This window comes from Carettochelys insculpta, chromosome 5 (assembly GCF_033958435.1).
Source record: "Carettochelys insculpta isolate YL-2023 chromosome 5, ASM3395843v1, whole genome shotgun sequence".
Lineage (NCBI taxonomy): Eukaryota > Metazoa > Chordata > Testudines > Carettochelyidae > Carettochelys > Carettochelys insculpta.
The window spans coordinates 86,606,655-86,632,292 of NC_134141.1; the positions used below are offsets into that span (position 1 = coordinate 86,606,655).

General features: G+C 41.6%; 1 protein-coding gene across 2 annotated transcripts in view; it reads left to right on the forward strand.

The window, feature by feature from the left end:
* PDE8B (phosphodiesterase 8B) overlaps positions 1-25,638 on the forward strand; it is a 117,892-nt gene that overhangs the window by 82,827 nt on the left and 9,427 nt on the right. Inside the window, exons 10-19 of one of the 2 annotated variants that reach the window (XM_074994247.1) lie at positions 80-140; positions 8,599-8,650; positions 14,636-14,713; positions 15,825-15,901; positions 16,770-16,934; positions 19,560-19,617; positions 20,056-20,191; positions 21,761-21,959; positions 23,333-23,550; positions 24,333-24,468. In XM_074994247.1, coding sequence (XP_074850348.1) covers positions 80-140; positions 8,599-8,650; positions 14,636-14,713; positions 15,825-15,901; positions 16,770-16,934; positions 19,560-19,617; positions 20,056-20,191; positions 21,761-21,959; positions 23,333-23,550; positions 24,333-24,468 — 1,180 coding nt within the window. The remainder of the gene's footprint in view (positions 1-79; positions 141-8,598; positions 8,651-14,635; positions 14,714-15,824; positions 15,902-16,769; positions 16,935-19,559; positions 19,618-20,055; positions 20,192-21,760; positions 21,960-23,332; positions 23,551-24,332; positions 24,469-25,638) is intronic. The other variant, XM_074994248.1, reaches the window with a different exon arrangement.

The following is a 25,638-nucleotide window of genomic DNA, read 5'->3' on the forward strand; positions in this document are numbered from 1 at the left end:
AGCAAGGCTAATAGTGTGTTGTTTTTGCTTTTCTGTTAACTGTTCAGTTTGAATAACGATCAATTATTCATGTTGTTAGGAAAATTAGACATTTTGTGTCCATCAAGAAGCTGTGTTGTACCAATGAAAACAATAAACAGGTACTGTATTTCCTTTGTAGTGTGTATGTGTTACTGGGCCTTCTTGTTCACCTTTTTCCACTTTTCTCTGTACAGCTGGTAACTTCTGAAACAAAAGGGTAAAGTCATATACTCTTAAAAATGGTGAAGACAGTGTAGCCTTATTTGAACAAGTGAGAAGACTTTTATGTTTACTCCAAAAATGCTGCTTTTCTAGTCAGCTACACTTGTTTTGGGAGTAAGGGAACTCCTAAGTTGTGCAGGTCCTTCAAAGTGCCCGCAGCTACACTGCTTTGCAGTCAGTAACTTCGAAGTTCACATGGCAGGAATTATGGTAATGAGGTGCTGCACATGCAGTGCAGCACCTCGTTGCTATTCTCTGATTGGGCTCATTTATATGCCCCCTTTGAAGGAGGGGGCTAATGGAGGCAAGCCCTAAAAGTCTTAGAGAAGACCTGAGGGAATGGGAAGAAATGCTGATGTTCTGTATATTTCCATTTAACTCTAAGTTCATTAGTTAATAAACCAATGAAAAACATCAAATGCCTTGTCCCATGTAATTTGCAAGTCATTTGTGCTTGTTGTTTTTGTGTGTCTTAGCCATTCACCAGAAGACAGTAGCTACACACCTGATCTTGCTAACACAAAAATGAGCAGAAAAAGTCGTGACAGTAAAGGAGACAAATTAAAAAGAACACCAACAAAATTCTGTGCAGTTCTTTTGTTTTTGTGTATTCTTCTCTCTCTCACTTCCTTGACTTGGTCAACACAAGTGAGTTAAAATATACAGCAGTGTACATATAAAACCTTGGATCTAAAATATTGAGCATATAATAGGAAGAGCTGGGCATCATCAACGGTTTGATTTCTGATATGTTAATAGTTATTGGCAAATAAAGGCCGTCTCTGCCTTCAAGCTCATTAGCTTGGGCAGACTCTGACACCACTGAGAGTCTCCCTTGATCTGTTATTTCAGTGGAACTCTACAAGGCTGCCAGGGTCTGCACTCGAGGTTTGAGGATCAAGGCCTAAAAGAAAGCGTAAGCCACAGAGGCTTACAGGCCCTTCCAAAAAAAAAAAATGTTAAGGCCATTATGTTCAAGTGAAGTTAGATAAAGCTTGCTTTGACCCACTGTCAATTCTTTTCTTGAAAAACTGTAGTTAATGAGCTAGTCTTTTAACTTTACAACTAAGAACCTGTCCTCTCCTGTTAGGCACCGAATGATACTGAAGGAAATTTCAAAAGCAGTTTGTATTTACGTCGCAGGCTCGTTGGGGCTGGGAATGTGCCTTTAGGTAGGGCCCCAAATTCAAACGGCTTTTTAAAAAAGCAGAGTATTTCGCTATAGTTGAGCGAAACGATTTGTTCTGTGGATCCAGATATTTCAGATTTGCACCCTCTGGTGGCAAAGACAGGCTCAAACAAAGGGAAAGCAACATCCAGCATAGGCATAACCTGGGATTTTTGTGCCAGTTTATTTGTTCAGCATTAATATGGCAGACTGAAAATTCATTTGTAGTCTCAGAAAAATTAAAATTGAATCTTTTATTAAATTAAATTGAAATAAAAATATTAGTACAGTGTACCGTGTTGTTTAGTTAGATATTAAATCTGCCCCTGTGCTTTTAATTTTCAGCAGGATTTTCTATTGAAATGTATGTTGTAGAAGTAGTCAAGGCGAAAGCTGAAGGCTTGGTGTGGGATGTTTCGGGGGTTTGGCATCCAGGAAAGTACGAGGTGGCAGTTTTGAGATTGTGGGTTTAGCGAATTAGGATACGTTCCTGTCAAACTGATCAGGAGTGAAATAGTTTACAAATGGCTTGTACACGTTGGGAATTTTGGGCACAGACAGCAATCCCGAAGTAGATGGGGTGCACTGACACAAAGTGTCTCTTTACCAATGTGTTAAGTGTTACTGTAATGCCTAACATTGGCAAGCCTAACATTGACATTTTAAACTGTTTTGTTTTGGAACTAACACCCTATTGAAATCCAGACATGCCCCCAAGAGCTAGTTTTTAAAGCTATTGTATGGATTCAGGACTGCAACACTGCTTCCTTATTTCATTTGACGAGGGTTACATTGACAGCTTATTTGGTTAGTGATTAATACTGTAGGCAAGTTCACAAAATAAGATCTCTCTAGGCAGATATTGCCTGTCAGATTGTGTGTTTCCTGGTTCTCCTGGGAGCTTCACTATATCCCTGGCCTCTGCTGAGCTACTTGAGCTTGGCTCCTCTTTGATTGGGGAATCAAACATCAGTCACATTTGGCACCCACAAAAAACTGTGCAGATCTGCGGTCCTATCCTCTCCTTTTTCACACGAGGAATGAAACAGTTAATAGTGTTGCCATTTAAATTCTCACTGGGCCCATGAGTAGATGCTGAGACTGATAGATTTTTAAAGCCAGAAAGGACATTGTGATCATCTGGTCTGACCTCCTGTATAATACAGGCCACAGGACTTCCCTGAATTAAGTCCTGTTTAAACTAGAGCATACCTTTTAGTAAAATCTCGATTTAACTATTTCCAGTGATGGAGAATCCACCCTGACCCTAAGTAGTTCCAATGGTGAAGCACCCTCACTGAAGAGGGGTGCAGACTCCTCAGTGCTATTGTTCTTGAATTGGGCTCATTTTTGCAGTGGATACCCTAGGTGCACATTTTTGAGATGTCTTCATAATTATGATATCTGGAGGGTTATTTGCTAAAATGAAAGCTGAGATTATGGAAAACAAGATACAGCAAACGCTTTCGTATCTGGCAGCCATGGGACTGGGAGGTTGCTGGATATTCAAATATTCAGGATAACAGAGTGGTACAGTAAACCCTTGATTTTTACAGACCCCGATTTAGCGGACTTCAGCAACAACGGACATCCCCCCGTTATTCCCAAAGTCTGCTGAGGTCTGTAAAATCCTAAATCCTTTCCCCTCTGTCAGTAAAAAAGTGGGGAGAGATTACCGCTGCTGCAGACTGCACCCAGGTGGGAGGAGCATGTGGAGCATCCAGCAGGGGCCAGAGGCAGCCCCTCCAGCGGCACACAGGGGGCACCTCCGTGCGTGGGGAACGTGCCTTTAGCCAAGTGGAGCGGATGCCTCAAGCCGCACATGGCGCGATGCCTTTAGCCTCATGCAGCGAGTGCCTCAAGCTGCGTGTGTCAAGGCGCTTCCAGCCACGGATGGCGAGGCAGCTGCAGCCGTGCGGGGCACCTCCAGCCATGCATGGCAGCCGGGTCCCAGATGCACATCGGGATCTGAGCCAGACTGGGATCCAGGGGCTCCTCCAGTGGCAGCTTTGGTGAGTGGAAAGGGGTTTATTTTGTTGTTTATATTTTATTTTAATTTTTGGTTGTGGGGGGATGGAGCTGGGAGAGCCGAGGGTCAGTAAACCCTTGCATTTAACGGACTTCCGGGAATAACGGACCTCCCACCATTAGTCTGTTAAACGGAGGATTTACTGTACACATAGCAATGCATAACATTAAAGAAAAGCCAGACTAGGTATTAAGAAAGCAAAATGTATGCAGAGTACTTTATTTACCAACAACAGTAGTATTGTACACTCTAAACTTATAGGCCATTTCTACACAGACCACTTCCTTCGGAAGTGGCATGCTATTACAGGGAGCGAAAGATGCTAATGAGGCGCAGATGCAAATTCCCTGCACCTCATTAGCATAACATCACATGATTTGGAGTCCGGAAGACCGTTCTTCCGGACTTCAAAACACCGTGTAGAAGCATGGCCGCCGAGGGTAGGGCTTCTGGGAGGACATGCTTCTTCCAGAGGCCCCTTCTTCCCAAAAATTTTCAGGAAAAAGGGGCCTCTGGAAGAAAGACTTCCTTCCGGAAGCCACCCCCCCGGCGGCCGCACTTCTACACAGCGTTTTGAAGTCTGGAAGAACGGTCTTCTGGACTCCAAAACGTGACGTTATGCTAATGAGGCATGGGGAATTTGCATCCATGCCTCATTAGCATCTTTCGCTCCATGTATTAGCATGCCACTTCTGAAGGAAGTGGCCTGTGTAGAAACGGCCATATGGTATGTGCTGTATTTATATGTATTTACTTTCACTGTACTGTACTCACAGAAAATGTAACTAAAATTTACTTATGGATAAAATGCTGGTTATTTGAGAGTTGTGGATGATAGAATGCTGGATATGAAAGAGTTTATTGTAGCTAGCTCTAGAGAGAGGGCATGTTGTCACACACTGTTTCTAAACCCAAGATATACGGCACCAAATATGACTTCTGGTAAGGGCCATGTTGAGTTAGCTTTCAGGCTTGACAGAAGATACTAGGAGAGCTTTTGTTCAGACAGCATGGCTCTGGGGATCTCCACTCATCTTTTAGTGCTCTGCTCCCCACCAGTCAGCCTCACGTTAGTCGATTTTTTTTTTTTTTTGCTTGATGATGAGATCCGTAGATTAACTTGCATTCTTTTTACTGGCTGAGCTACATAATAGCACATTAATGACCAGACTGGGGCAGATCATGGATATCTTAATAAAACTCAGGTCCCAACACCAAAAGCTAAAACTAAAGCGCTGCACTCTGGGAGTGTTTGTTCAATTTCTGTATTCCAACCATGGTCACAAAGGGCAACTCATTCCTAAAAGCAAGACCAGAAATTGACTGGGCTGGATTCTGATGTCAGTTCCAGTCTGGAGGAACTCCGTGGAAGTTGTCATAAGTCTGTATGTACAAATGGTCTTGACAGCAAATGCTTTTTTATTGCTGAGAGCGCACAGATGAAACAAAGGCCTTTAATTGTGGAATAAATGGGCCACAGCGTTTTGGCACATTATTACAAGGACAGTGTTTTGCGTAGCATCTTGGATGGGTGCCTACTTAAGAAGGTGAGCCCCCCCCCCCCCCCCCCGCCCACAGCTGGCGTCACTCACTGCAGTTATGCTCTGTTCTGTGCACACTAGCTCAGAGCTAGTGCAGGTCTCTCTCCTCTTGCTGGAATTTACACCTTATCACATTCCCGGGGAACCTAGGTTGTGAGGTACCTCTCAACCACCTACCCTGCATTAGAAGCAGTCTTGTCTGTCTCAGCTGTGGCTCAGCAACTTGCAGCCACCAGCTTCTGATCACACACACACTGACTTCCATGTCTCTACAGACCTTGCCCTCTCTGTGCAGACTAGTGGTAGGCACATGCCAGCCACCAAGTCCTCAGAGTGGTCCCTGCTGTATGCAATCCCTGTCACTAGACACCTAGAACAGCTTATGTAGTAATTTCTGAAGCAACAGTACACACACAGCTTCGGGGGGTCCCACTCAGGATGAAGTCCTTTATACCATCATAGCTCTGAAATATAGTGAAACAATCATGAGTTTGTTATCAGAGGTTAAGTTGTAAGAGATAGCAAATAAGGAGAATAAGTGGAAACAGAATTGGTTACAGATGCAACATAAAGCACAATCCTAGGTCTACGGGGTCAGTGCTTATCTTTCCTACTTAATAAAGTTTATTTACTCACAAGGGTTAAGTGCTTGTTTGACAGAGCTGAAGTTTGTCAGTTGAAAACTAGACACCTGGCAACCCCAGAGCCACTGTGAAATAATACATGCTTAACATACACGTCAATTCACTGAATGGACAAATACTTCAGGTCTGATGAGAGCCTGTCTCTGCTGGTGCCTCACACCTTGATACAGGTGCTCAGGGTATATTCTCAGCGCACATGCACAGCTTCTCCTTAAATATCATCCCTACAAACAGCACTCAGTATTATTGTCCAGCATGTTCCTGGTTTTTGTTTAAGGCCTTACACAACACTCTTTTTAAAGATCGATGCTCTAAAAGCCATATGTTAGCTGTATTGAGTTTATCAGGCTGTTAGGAGTTGCTGTTACATGATAGCAAACCCTTTGCCAGCTGAGATTGAGGCTTTCAAAGGGCCACACTCCTGCTGCAAGTGTAACTGTACCCTAAAATTCCTTGCATTTAATACTTCAGACTTCACATGCAGACACATACCCATGCTCTCTCACCCCTCCTTAAATCCTCAGGCATTGTCCATCTTTTTAAAACATGAATATAAATTAAATTTCTCTTTAGTAACTTGTTACACTTCATCAGAGATGTCATTATAGATATGTTTCTGCGTTGTAATATCTAGAGTGTATATTTGCACACCAGACTTCTCACACAGAAAAATATACAAAGAATTTGTGAACAGAAGACTGTACTTCTAGGTACAACATTATACTAAAGTCTGTGCTGTGGTGTCCAACATGGTAGTTGCATGTAGCTATTTGGCCAGTTGAGTGTCTCTAGTTGACTTGAATAATAAATATATTTTCAGAATATTGTGGCTAGTGTGCTCCAGAAATGGTATAGTAAAAATCTGTGAATGGGAATTCATTACTTGTGCTTAAAAAGAAGCACAAACTCAATACTTGCTTTGTTAGATTGGGGCCTTGTCGTTTCCAATCCCATGTCCGCACATCTGCAACTTCTCTTAACAACAAATTAGGTCAATATTAAAGGTGTAATCTCCCTTGTTCTTTCGGACCATGGTAAGCGGGGGAGGTGGAGTTCCTGCCTGCAGGGGAAGCAACAGCTAAGGGAATGGGGAATGTGTATTTTACTGAGGCTCTGGGAAGAACAGTGGATAGAGGTTTCCTGTTTGAACAGGGTGACCATTGATGTCTTCCACCTCATTTGTGAAGAGAGAAGAGATAGTTAAGGGGTGATTTGATCACAATGTATAAGCATTTTATAATTGAAGAGCCTTCTACCTAGCATGCGAAGGTAGAACAAAATCCCATGGCTGGCAGTTAAAGTTGGACAAATTCACACTAGAAATAAGGTGCAAATTTTAATCAGTGAGGATAACTAATCAATGGAAGAATTAACCCAGGGTTGTGGTGGAATCTCCATTTCTAGAAATTTTAAAATCAAGACTGGATGTTTTCTTTCTGAAAAGTATACTCCGGTTCAAATAGGAATCAATGAACTAAAGTCCTATGGCCTGTGGTATACTGGTGAACAGCATATATTATCACAATGCTCACTTTTGTCTTTATTCCCCAAAGGTTCAAACTATTCCCCAAGGAACTTGCAGTTTGGTCCCATAGCACCTGCGTTTGTGAACGCTCTACCAGAGGGCTGGGAGGAGTGAAAACAAAGACACCAAAAATAAGCCTGTTCTTTTTAAAGCAGAAATTGTAATAAAAAAAAAAACTAGGATACAATCTTTAAATACCTTGCATGCTTTCACGGAGAACACTGGCTGGCCTCATTTCACCCTACACTTCCCCATGGCATATTGCTTTAAGCAGTACCAAAGGTATAACCCAGCAATGTGTTCTTTGGTCAAAGGCTATCAGGGCTAGGCTGACATTATGCATTCTGAATAAGCACTATGAAATAGTTGGTTCCTTGTTGCTCTTCTGCCTCCCCCTCCTCTCTATTGCCCCATGTCTTTTTTTCAGTATGAACAATTAAGATGGCGCTATCCCTTGTTTGGGGCCCAGTGCTGTCGCCAGCAGCCACAGAGCGTCATACCTTACTGTGTACGTAGTCCCTGTTTATGGGTTGCTGGCACGGGGCAATGTGGCAGTCCTTGTGGCAGGCTGGTGACTGCACATGCTATACTTGTAGTGGGGTAAGCTATATCATGCCCTTGCAGTACTGTCTGTAGGCATAAGGCACAGGAATTGTCAGTTCTACTCTCCCTCCCCCTCCCCCTCACCATCCGCCGTCTCTGAGCGTGTAAAAGGGACAGTTTTGGCCTCACAACTCAGAGGAGCCTATAAAGGTCCTAGAAGTTCTCAGAAAAGTCTGGAGTTTGTGAAAACTTAGTAAGGGAGAGATGATACCTTGCCCAAGAAAAGAGAAATATTTAAATACAGAGAGTGGAGCAACCTGGTGCATACCAGTACTGAGAAAGATCTTAGTAGTACTCTTTTATGATCAATGGGGATAGTAAAACATTATCCAAGAAAATGCAACAAAATTCATCAGAATTAGACAACTTCCTTACCCAGGGGATTTTTCACAAGGCTGGGGGCATCAGTGGCCCTTGAAAGTGTACTAGTAAAATTGGTTTATGTAGTACCAGAAAAGCAGACTTTTAAATCATTGTAGAGAAGGTAAAACGTGCCAGGTTTTGCATGTTTTTTTGTGGGGGTGGTAAGTCAGAAGTCAGTATTTCAAGTTAAGTGGCTTAGGAATAGTATTTAAAACTCAATTAAAAATGTGTCAATTTCACAGTCACAGGCTTTAAGCAGAAAGGCACTCATAATACATTAAAGCATAACAGTATGTAAAATTTCCTGTGCCATGTGCTTGTTGTCTTTGACATTGTTGCTTGTTCTTTTTAACTATGCAATTATATATACGTCTAATTATTTTGCAAATAATTGAATGGACAATGCTTAAGGGTCATTTTGAATATTAACCCCTCTGTCAATGTTTTCTTTTTTATATATTTTACTTTTGGTACAACTTCAGGTCTACAAGATTCATCGTGATGAGAAGTATGCAGGGGACAATTCACAGGCAGGTTAGAATACGCTCATTTATCTGCATACACTTCTTTCCGCCCCGCCCCCCCCCCCCCAAAAAAATAAATAAATAAAAAAGAGAGGCCGGATTCTTCACTGGTGTAAATCCATTTAGCTCCGTCCAGGCCAGTGGTATCACACCATCGGGGAGCTGGACCATGACTGATGGAGGCCAACCAGCAATGCACTGCTAAACAATGTGCATCACTTATGAACAACTTGTAACAGTCCCCACTTTTATATTGTCCTTTATTTCATGGCACAGAGCATGTAGCCAGAGCTCAGAGCAAAAATGCCAGGGTTGTATTTGTATTTAATAGTGGGGCAGATCTTCAGGTGGTATAAATTGGCATAGATCCACTGCCGGGCCTGAAGGGGCTATACTGATGTATGCCAGTGGAGGATTTGGCCTAATGCCTTCCAAGTTAGGACACTCAAACGATTGAAAGAAAAGCAACTGTCACTAATACTTGTCTACGTATGGCTGACTCTGCTCTAAAGAGTCAGTTCTGGTATGTTTCCGGTATTGAGAATGAGATGGTGTTGAAAACGGGACTGGAAATTCCTGCTTTCAGATTCCCAGTTCAGCATTGGTTCTTTTTCCATTTCTTAGGTTTCCTACCCCAGTGTTTCTCACCCATTGGTTATAAAGTAGTCTTTTTTTTTTTTTTTTAAAACACAAAACAAGAAACAAGTACCGCCAGACTTCTATCACCATACTCCTAAGGGTACACAGACCACCAGTTGAGAAACATGATCCTAAGGTAATCTGAGGTCTTTAAACAAGTGCCATTCAAACTTTCCAGATGACTGTACCCCTTTCAGGAGTCAGATTTGTTTTGCATATCACCAACTTATCCCTCACTTAAAAACTACTTACTTACAAAAACATGCAAAAATATCACAGAAGACTTCTACTGAAAACTTGCTGACTGTCAAATAAATGATTTGGAATTGAAATATTGTACTTACATTTCAGCGTAAGGCATATGAAGCAGTAGAAACAAGTCATTGTCTGAATGAACTTGTAGACTGTACTGACTCTACTAGTGTTTTTACGTAGCCTATTGTAAAACTAGGCAAATATCTAGATGAGTTGATGTACCATCTGGAAGACCTCAGTGTACCTCCCAAGGATACACATACCCCTGGTTGAAAAACCCTGTCCTACTCCATGTCATGTGGTTTGGTTAAAAGACAAATTATATTCATTTTAACTACTTTTCAACTTTCCTTTACATCATTTAGGGACAGCTAAAAATTTAATAGTGAATGAAATTTAAGATACATTCAGTCTGTAGTTATTTGTATAAGTAAGCTACATAAAAGGATGTTACAAGGAGAAGGGAGAAAAATTGTTTTTTCTTCACATCTGAGAACAGGACCAGGAGCATTGGGCTTAAATTGCAGCAAGAGTGGTTTCATTTGGACATTAAGAAAAATGTCCTAGTGTCAGAGTGGTCTAGCGCTAGAAAATTGCCTAGGAAAGTTGTTGCATCTCTGTTGTTGGAGGCTTTTAAGAGCAGGTCAGACAAACATTGATCAGGGATGGTCTAGAGATAAGACCAAGTCCTGCCATGAGTTCCGAGGACAGAGCTAGAAGACCTTGTGAGATCTCTTCCAGTTCTTTGATTCTTATTCTGTACATATAGTCTCCTTACAGAAAGTCAACAACAAGAAGTCCTGTGGCACCTTATATATTAAGATATTTTGGAGCATAAGCTTTCATGGGCAAAGACCCACTTCATCAGATGCATGAGTCAAGCTTATGCTCCAAAATATCTGTTATTCTATAAGGTGCCACAGGACTTCTTGTTGTTCTCAAAGCTACAGACTAACACGGCTACCTCTCTGATACTTACAGAAAGTTGTCATGTTAAAATTCTTAGGCAAAAGTTTGTTAGAAAAGTTGGTTAGTTGATTAGTGTCCAGGGGATGAGGGAGGAGGAAGTAAAGCTAAGATATTTGCTTTTTCAGAGGACATGCACTTTTAGGGAATAAAAGTATTTTATTTGAGAAGGAAGGGGCACAAGATTTGTTTTAGGGCTTTATTAGTTTATTGATCTAATGATCTGCTATTTTACACAGATACAGCTTTCTTTATGTTCTTACCCGAAGACCCGAGTTTTTGGGTGTAGTATTTAAGTGCTTTCCTGCCCAAAGCATGGTGTAATATTGCTATGCAGTGTTTAAACAGCTCCTGTGTTTCATTTAGACTAGGGTCACTGTTTTCCAGTAGTGGTTAAAGTGATCCCCATTACCTACTTTTAAAGGATGTCTATTAATATTTGTCAAACTATTGAGATCTTTATGGTGTAAGATAGTAATAGTAGGAGTAGTAAAAATGAGTGCAATTTCCGGTTCCCATTACGATCACTGCCACTAGAAACGATCTATGTTGTTTTGTGACACTGTTTGTTCCTAACACTGTTCTTCTTATGGCGGACTGGATCACAGATGTCCCCTAGGGACTGTCAAACGGTATGCTGATCAAGCCACCGATGCCTGCCTCCACACCACCTTGTCCTGCTGAGCCAGAAACTCTGACCTCCTTCAGCCAAGGCACAGAGTTGGGGTTACTGCCCCACTGCAGAGCTGCACAGACACTGAACCAGCTCAGCTCTGGGAGGATTCAGCTATAAGACCACAGACAGTACCCAGGAAGCCACTCCCACAAAAGCGGCCAAACCCCAAATAAATCCAATTTACCCCGTGTAAAAGATGCTTGCTTCCTTTAACAATGAAAGATAGATGCACCATTGGCTTTCAACTGGTGTGTCACGATACACTGAGAACTGTCCAAGTGTGTCATGAGATTGTGTCAATTTTCGCTCACCACTTCTCTTTGCAGAGCCACAATTGTGGGAAGGGGGCGGGATTGATGACCCTGTGCTAGCCGGGGCTCAAGCAGAAGGCTGCCTGAGTTCCAGCTGGTGTGGGGTTTGTCAATTTCTCAACACGGCGGGTCTTTGCAGAGCTGCTGAGAGGGGAAGTGCCATCCCCGCAGGAGCCTGGTCGCACCAGCAGGCTGTTGAAATGCTGCTTTCTGGCCCGAACATGCTGGCGGGGAGCCCAGCCCCGCTTCCTGCTGTGACAAGTGGGGGTGGCAGGAGCTGTTTGGAGATGGGATATGGTTTAAATGCTGATGCCTCCTCTCTCCTCCCCCCATGAGTAAAAAGTGGGCATGCCGTGGAATTGTTTATATCATTGAGGTGTGTTGTTATGGAAAAGGCTGGGAACTACTGATATGCACTGTGGTTACTCCTTCACCTCCAGTAACAATTATTTACATTGGTCTTGGTAATAAACAAAAGTCTTATTTGTTTTAATTTGTATTAATGTAATGTAATTTAATGTATTAATTTGTTCAGTCTCCCCATTTCCATGGAAAATACTAGATTCAGGATGGATTCCAGTACCCAGTGACACGGTCACGTGTCTTTCTGGGACCAACCACAGTTTGGGGCTTACAGGAAAAATAAAACCATTCATGGATCATTGGTTTGAGAGCTGAGCCATTAGTTTCTCAAATATCAGAGGGGTAGCCGTATTAGTCTGGATCTGCAAAAGCAACGAGGGGTCCTGTGGCACCATATAGACTAACAGAAATGTATGAGCAAAAGCTTTCGTGGGCAAAGTGGGTCTCTGACGAAATGGGTCTTTGCCCACGAAAGCTTATGCTCATACATTTCTGTTAGTCTATAAGGTGCCACAGGACCCCTTGTTGCTTTTGTAGTTTCCCAAAGTATCACTAATGGCCCTCATAAGCACATTTAGAATTAAAACCAGATTCACACATCTTATTTGTAACTTCATGTACAAGAACAATGACACAAAAATAGAATATGCAGAGTCAGCATGTTGTAACTTTAAAAATTGTTACATGACCTGCTTTGCATAAAGCATCTTCAAATTATGCATTTTGATATTCATAAGCCAATTTTCCTAAAGCATGGGTGGGAGGGGTTGTGACACTTGTAATAAATATCATCCTTTGTTTCCATTTCTCCGTTACTGACTATAGCATCTGGGAAGGGGGTAAACATGGGAAAACCTGTGATTCAAACTGCGTGTTGCTCAAATAGTCAGTGTTACCATTTGCTAGTATATTTTACAGCTTCTGTGATACATTTCAATTCTGTCCTCTCAATGCAACACAAAGCTCAGTGAGCTCAGGAGGGCACACTGCATGAAGTCATGTTAGTGACACTGGTGTGCAATGGAAATAGAAAATCTTGATGTAGCCGTGATTCATTGAAAATGCATTGACAACAAGAGACATTCTAGTCACCAAGTCATAAACAAATCTTCATGTCTTGCTCAATGGAAATTTTTAATTAAAGTTGTTGCCTTTTGTGTAAAATCATCCTTACATCCTGTATCTACTCATAAGAACAAGACATTGGGGGCTGGTCTTCACTACTACAGTAAATCAATCTAATTTACATAACTCCAGTTATATGAATAACGTAGCTGAAATCTACATTGTTAGAGCCATTTACTGTGGTGGCTACATTGTGCTGTGTCAACAGGGGAGTATCTCCCATTGACTTCCCTTACGCTTTGCAAGAAGGTAGAGTACGTGCCTCTCCCACTGATTTAGTATGCCAATCTACCGGCAAGTGAAGGCACACGCTGATAGTTAAAAGCTAATGCTGTGCAGTCTCCACCACCAAAATTACCACTGCATCTCATTCTTGATCTGTTAGATCATTAGTTATTCCACTCCATGGCTTCATCACACAGTAGTCTCTGCTGACGTTCTTGTCGTCTCAACAATGGTCATCGTGCTCTTCTCATGTGAGTGCCTACTTCATTCTCCTGAAACGCAAGACTAGTGCTTCAGACTCACCCACCTCTTGACAGTGACTTTACTTTATGCTGCTGCTTATTTCTTGCTTTAGGATATTCATGGTTATGTGCCAACAAGTTACGTTTTTGCCACATACCTGGACCTTAGTGCTATTCCTGTTCAATATTTATGAAACCTTAAAATAAATTATTAACCTATTAGCAGGAACTTCAGTTCAGTGGGCGCTCAGCATCGAGTGGCACATTCTTCTGTGGGGTTTTTGTTTTGTTTTGTTTAAGTGTGGGGTTTCTGTAGCCATTCAGTCTCAGAATTGCCCCTCTCCCTCTGATTGTTGGATTATATACATTTTGGTCAGAATACAGCACAGGGCCAAATACATCACTAGCTAAGCAGTCTCAATGCCTTCGAGTTTGCTAGTTGCTCTTGCTGTCCCCCAGGGATGAATGTTACCATTATTTATGAGTAATTAGGCATATTTTGTTAGAATGTGAAGGCTTCAGCCAGGTCAGGACCCCTTTGTACTCGGCACTGAATGAATGTAGTTAGTAGTTGAGCCTTCAGTGTAAGGCCCCAAGGTTGTTGTATACATGCCTGAACACGTGTGTAGTCCTGCTGAAGTCATTACTCAGATGCTTAAAGATAAGCACTTGCATAAGCGCATGCAGGACAAAATAAGACAAGATATTGTTCATCAGTCTTCTAACAGGTGAGGAGAAGGGATGATGGCGTAGCTGCAGGCACTGTTTATAGGTGTGCAACTCATTCAGTAGCAATAGTCACAACCAGTATCAAGCAGCGATCTTGACCCGTTAGTGAAGCTCAATAAACTCAGAAGAATGGCTTTCAAACTCTCACTGCTGTATGGAATAAAATAAAACCCTTGTTACCTTCCTGTACAGGAAATTTGGGCATTATAAAATGACCTAGCCTCCGGGCAATTTTGAAAATCTCACTAGGCACCTCTCTGCATCTTTAGGTGCTTCAGTATATTTTTAAATCTGGCCTTAATCTGTCTCTGCCTCTGTTTTATTGATTAAATGGAACTAGCAATATCTTCCTACCTCACAGGTGACCCTGAAGATAGCAAGCTTTGGGATTTTGAGATGGCAGGGGCAGTAGAAGGGCAGTGTATTTTTATTGTCATTTTAAAGTTTTCATTTAATATTTCTAGAATCCCACTCCTTCAGATGCAAGAACAAGAGGAAAGAATCAATTGATGTCAAATCGATAACATCTCGAAGCAGTGACGGTAAGAAAATAACATGATCCTGCGGCGCCTTATAGACTAACAGATATTTTGGAGCATAAGCTTTCATGGGCAAAGAGCCGCTTCATCAGAAAATAGAAATCCAAAAAGAATACAGTTAGAAATACAGAAAGCAAGTGACCTGAGCAATCAAAAAAATGGAGTTAAACAGAGAGAGGAGAGATGCACTGGAGAGCAGTAGCATTCTTCTCAGCTCCTGAGACCTAAGTGACCTTTGACAATTCTTCCAAAGTGTATGTGATCCATTTATGTTGATTGCAATGTGCTTCCAAAACAACAGTAGACGCTATCTGCAGCATGATCATGTACAGCTTGCAGGAAGGTGAAGTGTGGCTGTGTTGGAGCAGGAGCAGAATGGTTCTGGAAGAACACGTGGAGTGCCAACTTTGCGTAATGCAGAATGCCTGAGGGAGTGCCAACTCTGCATCCTTTCAAAGAGTGCAGCTTGTGATCCTCCTATGCTTGTTCAGTTTCACTAGCAACTGTAGGAGGGGGAGGGGTCTTCAGCCCTCAGAACCCTGTCCTACTACTGGCTAGACTCACTCGTTATCCCATTTGTGGCTGGCCCCTGTGATGCTATGCAAGGAGGGTAATGCTAGAGGCTTCTTTCTCCATTTTGGCTCATTTGCACACACTCCCAGACAATCTTAGTAGAGATCTAAAAGCCAGGTTGCAGTCAGGCAGAGTTTGGGGTGTGAAATTGAAAGAGAGTTGGAAGAAGAGCTCAACTGAGCTAAGGTTATTTTAATTCTGAAGGCAAGTGTCCACACAGGGATTTAATGTGGTTTAACTGATCCCTTTAAAATTACACCTTTGATTTAATTCAGATTAACTTTCCTGAATATTTCTATGTAGGTAAGTCCCTAATAATAGACACCAGTATACTCAACTGAATCAGCTGCAGTGGCAGTGCTACTATGGAAGGGGATTAAGCAACTTCGAACCACCTAGTGAGCTAAGGGCACATTTGGTTATGTCATTCCCAAAGACAGCCTCCATGTGGCAGTAACTCATAGGGTGCTGTCATTTAAATGCGTGTTCTATGCTATGAGCAGTGTCAGACTCTAACCCTGTATACTTTGTACGATGGCAGCACCAAGTTTACAGAATCGTCGGTATTCATCAATGGCAAGAATCCACTCAATGACAATAGAAGCACCCATCACAAAGGTAAAAAAATGCGTCGCCGTATGCTGTAAACTCAAGGTTTGGTCATTTCTTTGCAGAAGAATATGTGGTTGTATTTACAACAAAGAGATATGTAGAAATTCTCTCTCGCCATTTTATCTTCTGTTTGGATCCCTCTTTCTAAGCCAACGCCCTGGAACAGAACATCTGTGTGGCCCTGGTTTTCTCTGCCTGTTCACCTGAGAGCCATTTAGAAAATAGATCAATGAAGGGTCCTGTGGCACCTTATAGACTAACAGAAAAGTTTAGAGCATGAGCTTTCGTGAGTTAACTCACGAAAGCTCATGCTCTAAACTTTTCTGTTAGTCTATAAGGTGCCACAGGACCCTTCGTTGCTCTACAGATCCAGACTAACACGGCTACCCCTCTGATATTTAGAAAATAGTAGCTTTGCCTGCACACACTGTTTGAATTCTGGCCTGGATACTTTCTCTGGCGACCTTTGTAGGCCCATACGTTATTGGGTCTCAGCAGTGTTCTAGCATTGACACCCATTAGCCTTCCTACAAAATAATTTGGGCCCAGACACGCAATTTTTAGGGTAGGCATTTACACCTCTCTTCACTCATGCCTCCCAGCAAATTTTTCCTCAGCTAATCTGTTTAAAGCAGCACAACCATAGAATGAAAGGGAGGATTCAAATTCAGAAAACCTACCCTCTGGTTGTTTTTATATTTAGTGTTCGGGGTGACCACAGGAGTTTTTAAATAACACCAAACACTGACTGCTGTAAGCATCCTGGAGACGGGAGAAAATGTTGCAATAATATAAAGGAAGCAATGTTTTTGTTTTTTTTTAATTTGAAGCAATCCAGTTTCACTCTTCCTTCCCTCCTCCCCCTGCCTTTCAGGTTATTAACATCATCAATACTGCCCAGGAGAACAGTCCTGTCACGGTAGCAGAGGCTTTGGACAGAGTTTTGGAAATCTTACGGACAACAGAACTTTACTCCCCTCAGCTAGGTACCAAAGATGAAGATCCTCACACAAGTGACCTTGTTGGAGGTCTGATGACTGTGAGTAAGAAAAGAAAATTTAGACACCTGAGCTCACTGATCTGACACACCACTTTTTCTTCCTTCCACCACTGGGGCTAGAGAATCCCTGCATCCAGCTGACTGACTCAGGGCTCATCAGGGTGCTGGGACCTCGTGGGGAACTGTGATTACAGTTCAGCTTTACTTGTCTTGCATTTTGGCCACACCAGTGAAGTCAGACTGAGAGGCATCAATAAGCATAAAGATAGTCATCTAGCCAGTATAATATGGACCCTTCTTGCTTTTCTTGGATACCTGGCTGCTCTTACCTGAATGGCTCTTTAATTCAATTGAAAACTATTTCTCTGGATTACCTGGCTAATCTGTACTACTCCAATTTACTGAAAGCTTTTAAGAAAGAGTTGTCCAGTTGCTGCACTACAGTCAGCAGTGTCAACAGCCGCCGCAGGTCCCGGGGCAAGGTGAGAGGGAGAGCCTAGCTCCGTGCCCCAGAAGGGGAGGGGCCAAAGGCAGAAGGGGTGGGACTGGGCCTCCTGTGGCACTGCCCCCCACGCAGCCATGCACAGCATTGCTGCTGTGGCGATTCAAAGGGGCCTGGAGCTCTGGACACTGATGAAGCACCAGCAGCGGTGGCTGGACCTCCGGGCTCCTTTGAAATGCTGGCCCCCGGGGCAACTGGCCCCTTCGCCCCCATCTGTCAGCAGGCCTGACAGAATTATTATACCCCGGCACAGTCAGTGACCTATGCAAGAACTGTAAAACCTGAAAGCAGTCAATGTGCCAACAATGCCCAGATGCTTTGTATATTGGACAGACTTCTAACTCCCTTAGACAAAGGGTCAACGGGCACAAAACAGACATCAAAACACTCCAGATCCACAAACCAGTTAGTCAACATTTTAATGGAATGGGGCATTCTGTCAATGACCTCAAGGTATGTGTGTTACTGAAAAGGAATTATCGCACTGTTTTAGAAAGAGAAACATCTGAGCTGGCTTTTATATTCAAATTTGGCACATTAACACATGGTTTAAATCATGATGGGAACTTTCTGAGTCACTATAGGGGCTTGTCTGCATACTTGGCTCAGTCTAATTCTTGACCTTCCCCCCCCACCCCTCTGCTCTCTGATTTGCTCACCTTGATTATCTTTTTCTGATTTGTCCTCCTTGCTTACTGTTTTTGGTTCTCTGTGCCTTAAATATTGAGTCTGTTCTGGTCTGGCTATGGTCTGAAGAAGTGGGTCTGTCCTACGAAAGCTCACCTAATAAACCATTTTGCTAGTCTTTAAAGTGCTACTTGACTGCTTTTTGTTTTGATAGTGTGTAGACTAGCACGGCTTCCTCTTTGTTACTGTAAAACTGAAGTGTGAGCTGCTAAGGAGCCCTTGTTTCAATCCTTTTACCATGCCCAGATTGCCCTGCGCACAAAACCTGGACTGGATTTTCATAATAGAATATCTGAAACCCTCTTCCTACAAATGCTTGCCTGCAGCCCCCGCATGGGTCACTTGTGGAACTAGTATAACTGAAATGTAAAACAAGGGAAACTTTGCTAATTTTAATTAAAGTCAGTCAGGGGAAGGACATCAGAAGAAACCAATAGGTTATTTGATCAACAAATACCCTTTCTGGAGATGTTCTACCAGTGGTATTTAATAGTCTGAGGCTATGTCTACACTAGAGAATTTTGTTGACAGAAGGGGCCTTCTGTCTACATAACTCAGGGAGCATCTACATACAAAGTGTTCTGTTGACAGAGTCTCAGTAGAACTCTTCATCTGTCTTGACAGTGTTATCCCTCAAAAATGTGAGGAATAACACTGTCAACAGAGTTCTGCTGACAGAAGTGCAGTGAAGACACTTCTGTCGACAAAGAGGGCTTCTAGTTCACCTGGCAGCCCTGTTTGCGAGCTTGCGTCAGCCATTCTATCAACAGAGGGCAGGGCAGTCTGGCTGCTCTCTGTTGACAGAGCAGATTGCTCCATCAATCTGCTTTGTGCGTAGATGCACTCTGTCGACAATTTTTGTTGACAGACACTTGTAGTGTGGATGTAGCCTGAGTGTCCCTGCTTTAGACCAGAGTCATTAAAAAAGAAATCTTCAGGCTTGTCTACACTTGCCCCCAACTTTGAAGGGGACCTGGTAATTGGGGTGACTGGAGATTACTAACAAAGTGCTACAGTGAATATGCAGCGCTTCATTAGGCTAATCTCCCCCACGGCAATTTCAGTGTGTCAGACTTCAAAGTGCTGGCATGCATGTAGCTGTGGGCATTTCACAGGTGCCATGGGGGAGAATTAGCCTAATGAAGTGCTGCATATTCACGGCAGCACTTCATTAGTAATCTCCCATCACCCTGATTACCATGCCACCTTCGAAGTTGGGGGCAAGTGTAGACAAACGCTTAAAGTAGCAGTCACCACTTCAATCGAACTTTCCAGTTCCAAGGAAGTGGAGTTGAAGCATCTAAGTCACTTGGTGATTACCACAAGCTCTTTATTGGAAGACTTAAAACAGCTGTGATGCTTGAGGGACTGACTAAAACATAACCACAGTATTTGAGAGACCCAGGTTGAGTTCCAATGAAGAAATTGTATGAAGTATTTTTTTATACTTAATAATGGTTTTCTACAACTTATAGCATCTTTTTCAGGATGGCTTGAGAAGACTGTCAGGAAATGAGTACGTATTTTCTAAGAGTAAGTTTTCATCTTAAACTTCTTCTGCCTTTGTTACGTTGTATTGGGTGCAAACGTTGATTTAGAATTTAAAGTGTTTGCAGTTCTATTGTCTTTATGGGGACAGCCATTTCCAAATTTCAGAGCAAGAGTTAGAACATCACCAGTCTGGAACCAAAGCAAGTTCAAATAATCAACATCATGTATCTGAGAGATGTAGAAACTAGACTAGGAAAGAATTAAAAATAAAAATGTTAACGAAACAAGTAGGACCATAAAGTTATCATTTAATTTCTTTGCTCTTCTTGGTTTTTGTCTAAACTTACATAAAGCTACAGTATCTGAAGTTATTCTAAATTTGGTTTATTCAGAAGGACTTTATTTCATCTGCAGGATCCTTAGAAGAAATTAAGTTGTAAGAATCATAATTAATTTAATTTCCAAATTCCATTTTGGCAGACATGAATCAAAGCCATAGTCACCTTTCAGTGCCAATTACCGTCAATGATGTTCCACCTTGCATTGCACAGTTACTTGATAATGAGGAAAGCTGGGACTTCAATATTTTTGAGCTGGAAGCTGTTACAAATAAAAGGTATTTGTTTTCTGTACACACTTGTAAATGAAGCTCTCAAGTGAATTGCAGTACAAAGGAACCCTGTGTCTTTCACTGTGTATTTTGTCTTAGGCCTTTCAGCAGGCCTCTGAGAAATCTTCCTCATTGTTTGCAGATTGACAATACTCACACAGGTCAATGTGCTGTTTCCAGAAATAAAGTGCAACTGGCTGGAAAGAGTCAGTGTCCCCATGCTAAAGGTACAGACACCTCACCCTGTTAGTCTCCTCTTCCTCTCAGCACCCACCAGCCTACAGGATTCTTTCCTCGTCAGTTATCTTGTCTCCTACCAAAAGGAAGCAATGGGTGAAAGACCCCTTGTTCACCAGTTCGATCTAATTTCCAGCTCCAAGTTTGGTCCATTAATGAGTTTCTGTTCCCTTCTCTTGTTCACAGCACAGTCCTTGAGTTATATCAGTTAGCCTCTTGGTTTGGATTAATTCAGTCTGTCTCCTTTTCGTTTCTTTTCCCATCAGTGTTTCTTGTTATATGCTAAGGTGACATTCTATAAAATTTTAATCCACGTTCCCATACTTAGGCTTATGCCTGGGATCAGTATGTCAGGCCCCAGTTATTACAATCGGCATACAGGCTTGATTTGAGATGTGAAGAGATGAATTATCCAGCATTTCCCTTGATAGTTTGTTCCTCCCACCCCTGTTAAAAGCTTGTGATTTATGTCTGATTTGTGCTTGCCAGGCTTTAACGTCTCATAATTGGGTCCTGCTATGACTTTATCTACTAAATTTAAGAAACTGATAATTGGCTGAACAGGGTATGGGAATCCCATGCTTTACCGCCCCTCCGCCCCCCAAAGATGGTCCTGAGCTCTCAAGACACATACAATTTGTGTCTGACAGCTCATCAGTGCGGAACATTGTCCATATAGGCTTGGATGGTTTTGGTCTCCAAGCTGCTCAGAGTGGTGTTGAAAATCCATATTACCAGCCTCAGGCTTTTAAAAAATCCTAAATCAGAAAACATGCACACACCCATGCCAAAATGAGATTATTTTTTTAAAATAGCAGGGTAACGTTTATTTGCCACTGGGTTTTGAGCTGCAAAGATGCACTTGGGTCACGTTTTCAGGTTTTTTCTCGAAGCCCATGAAGATTAGACCTTTTGCATCATCAGATCAGATTGTTGCATCATCAGAGGACAACGGGCTGGGGTTTTAAGAAAAATGCCAAATAACATTATATCCATGGAGGTGAATGTGAACATCGATGGCTCGTTTTTGTGGATGTGGATGCAGATACAAATTTTGTATCCACACAGGGCTTTACTGATTAATGCTCTGCGATGCTTTTCATAACATATTTAAATAAAGTCTGAAAGAGTGGCAGAATAGGTAGTCAACTAACTGGTTTGACCACAACCTCAAAGAATGATCATCATGTGATGTACTAAATATACTATTTACACTTGTTTTAAAAAATGGAAAGGTGCCAAACTGGAGAAGTGATGCACATGAGAGAGTTTCTAGAAATTGTTAATTTGTTTGCATGCCTGTGATTGTTTTTTCTACTTGTCTTACTTGTTTTCCAGGCCACTAGTTTATTTGGGATTAAAGGTTTTTGCCCGGTTTGGGGTCTGTGAATTTTTAAACTGTTCAGAAGCAATGCTGCGAGCCTGGCTGCAGGTGATCGAAGCCAACTACCACGCCTCCAACTCATACCACAACTCCACACATGCAGCAGATGTTTTACATGCTACTGCGTTCTTCCTTGGCAAGGAGAGAGTGAAGGTACAACTGCACTGTGAATTCTTTACTTTGACCCCTTCAATAAACACACTTTCAGACTAATCAGAATATTCTTTAACAGATGTGCCCATGACAGCCTTGTGTTACAAATAATGTATTTGTGACTTGACAGTCATGTGATGGAGCTGAACATTTTCACAGTAGCTAATGCTCCTACTTCCCATGTTGGCTTTAGACTGGAAATCTGACATGAGTAATTTCTTTGAACTCTGTAAAGTAATTAACATGAGCAAGGAAATTAAATAGGTGTTTCAGGATCACATTCTTCATTAGCAACAGCAGAAACCTCTTTTCTGTTTCCTAATCTCTCGAAAATTTTACTGAAGCTTGTCTGGGATGGGGGGTTTCAGGGAACAGCAATAAGGAATGCAACCTAGATTTATCCTGTAGAATACAAAGAATACTGATCAGGAGAACAACCAATAATGGTATTGGCATTATTTTTTTTTCTACAAGGTCATTTTTGGAAACTGAATGTTAGAAGCTAGTTAAAATGACCTGCCCATCCCTTGCTTTATTCACAGAAATGAAGCTGAAGCAATTACAAAGCAATCCATGTTTACGCTTCGAAAAAAGGCTTCTTCAGCCATTTTACTAGGAAAAGGAGAAACTTAGTATTTGGTTATCTGCTTTCTTTAACCCAAAATATATTATTGTAGGCATATGGTCAAAATCAGCTGCAAGACGGATGCAGAAATTAAATTCTTAAATAGGACTGCTAGGTCTCAATTTAGTTAAGTTGATGGCAGAAATACAGTATTTAATTCAATAGAAATTGCATATCATGGGTATTTTGGTCTGTAAACGGCACTGTAACTGTACACAGTGCATTGCAAAACACAAACTAGAAATCCTGCTGCAGGTGCTTACCAGTGCATGGTACAACAGCTCCAACAGAAGAAGGGGCAGAGAAGTCACTGTGCTGAAGACATAGTAGGAAAGCTTCTGGAAGAAGCCATTTTGAGAGTGCCAGAGGGTGTTCTTGGCACTCAGTGAGTAGGAAGCAAGGTTCCCTCTCCTCTTTTTCATCTGTGTGCAGATTTTTTCCATCTGTGTGAAATAAATTTTTATGCACACTGCAAAGTGTGCGAATATGCACCAGCCATAGAAGCAAAAAACCTAGCTGTGGGCACTCTACTAATCAGCTGGGCAGCATCTGAATCTCTTATGAGTGCCTGCACAAGCACACAGCTTACAGAGACCATTGGTGAGAGACTCTTGCATGGGGAGAAGGATTCTGTTCTGAAGAACTTACATTTGAACTCAGATACTTACCTAGTGATGTTCTTAAGATTTTATTGTGGTTGCTTAGTTACTATGTGATGAATAATGGTAGTTTTGCTCTTTTCTTGCAGGGAAGCCTTGACCGTTTAGATGAGGTGGCTGCATTAATAGCTGCCACAGTTCATGACGTGGATCATCCAGGCCGGACCAACTCTTTCCTGTGCAATGCGGGCAGTGAATTAGCTGTACTTTATAATGACACTGCTGTATTAGAAAGCCACCATACAGCACTGGCATTCCAGCTCACTGCTAAAGACAACAAATGCAACATTTTCAAGAATATTGATAGGTTAGCGTGTTGTGCTTATTTGATATCTTTTTGGACACTGGAAAATACCATGTTTGTGTAATTTAGCAACTTTGCACAAAAGGCTTAATCACTTAGAAATCTACAATATAATTTAAAGAAAAAAACAAACTTAACTTTCTTTCCCGTGTCAGCATTCCAAATGATATGTTTGAAAATGTAAAGATATTTCACATTATTTTGTGGAATAGGTTATTACTCTAAAGAAACCCAACCTGACTAGAATGATTAATTAGAAGGGTTATTGAAACATATTGTTACTATCACTGGAAAAATTCCGTGTACTGCTTACTAAGCTTCATTCCCTACATACTCCAAACTTTCATTATTTTAAAAGATTTGCAGTGCTTTTTTTTGTACCAGTACCTGCCAGTACTGAGTACTGGCACCTCAGCAGCCCCAGCCATGGGACTGCACTGAAAAGTGCTGAAGATTTCTTTGAATGCCCTGGCATCTTACTGTTCCTGCTTAATTCAGACAGATCCTTCACCACATCCCTTTTGAGATTCTGGCATCTTATGAGTGACTTGCAATTTTACAGGTTTAGTTTTAAGTTTTATAAAATGTCCATAAGCCATTAAAAGCCCTGCTGATGTGAATGCAACTACCATCACTGTTCTGAAATGCTTTCCAATTACCTCTTTTTATGTTTGATTACTGTCTCTAAATGCTTTTTGTGAGTGTTGTGAGGTGATCAGGGAAAAAGACAGTTAACTCTAGCAGTGGCCTGCATGAATATGTAGGGCTTTTTTTTTCTCTTTCAGGAACCGTTATCGGACATTGCGCCAGGCTATTATTGACATGGTTTTGGCAACAGAGATGACAAAGCACTTTGAGCATGTGAACAAATTTGTAAACAGCATCAACAAGCCCATGGCATCTGAGGAAACCAACTCAAATGTAAGCTAAGTCAGCTTGCTGTTCCACAGGACTTTTAACTAAGGCATTCAAGCAAATATCTTATATATCGTTTTCATTGACTTACATTTATTTGCACTGGGGCAGTGCCCAAATGCCCCAATCAAGATCCTGGCACTATCATATGAGGTGCAGTACAAACTGAGGAAAACATAGTGCCAGGTTCTAGCCCAAAGAACTTCAATTGTCTTATGTTGTAGGCCATAATTTCAAACTTTCCTAACTGTACCAACAAAATTTGGGTATATGTCCATTTGTGCATGCAAAATACTACATGCTAAGCAGAATCATCATTTGTCCAGATCAGTTTGTTTCTAAATATGCCTTTTTACAGGCACTGATAAAGGCATCTGCAGACTTTACATGTGCAATTAGAAAAGCTTTTGACAATTTGGCCTGAATTATTTAAAATGAAACAAGTTTCTGGAGCCTTTAACTGAGATTGGTAAAAAAGTGAAAATTATTCATTCTGTCTTGCCTTTGGTTCCATCTTCTGTTATTTCTGATGATCACCCCATGCTCCTTAACCAGCTGCAGTCAGCTTCTTGACATCTCTTGATCAGATTTACTCTGTGCTTTTTGACTGAGTGCCTCTTATCCCTGTTTGTTCCTCCTCAAAGTCAAATGTTTGATTTTTTGCTTCAATAATTAACTGCCACAAAGTTTCTCAAAACAGTCTGACCCACTAACAGTAAAATAAAATAAACTTCTATAGAAGCCTCTGTTTAAGCAAATGAATGTGTTAGAAAAATTTGAGAAAAATACTATCAAATCAAAAGTAAATGGCACAAAAATCCATACATAGGTCTAAGACTTCCCTCACCTTATCAAGGTAAACACCAAATGTTCAGGAAACAATTGCTAACATCTTAAGGCTTCTGTGCATCAAACAACCTTATGTCAAGATTTTTCTATTATGGTATCAGAAGTAAATTAACACACCCATATGATACTAACAGAGAGAAAGCCGTGCTGGTCTATATACTATCAAAACAAAAAAGCAGTCAAGTAGCACTTTAAAGACTAATGAAAGTTCACTTAATAAATTATTTTGTTAGTCTTTAAAGTGCTACTTGACTGATTTTGTTTTGACCCATATGATAGTTTACTTCAGTATCAAGAAACCCCTTTGCCGGCCAGTTATATTCTTTA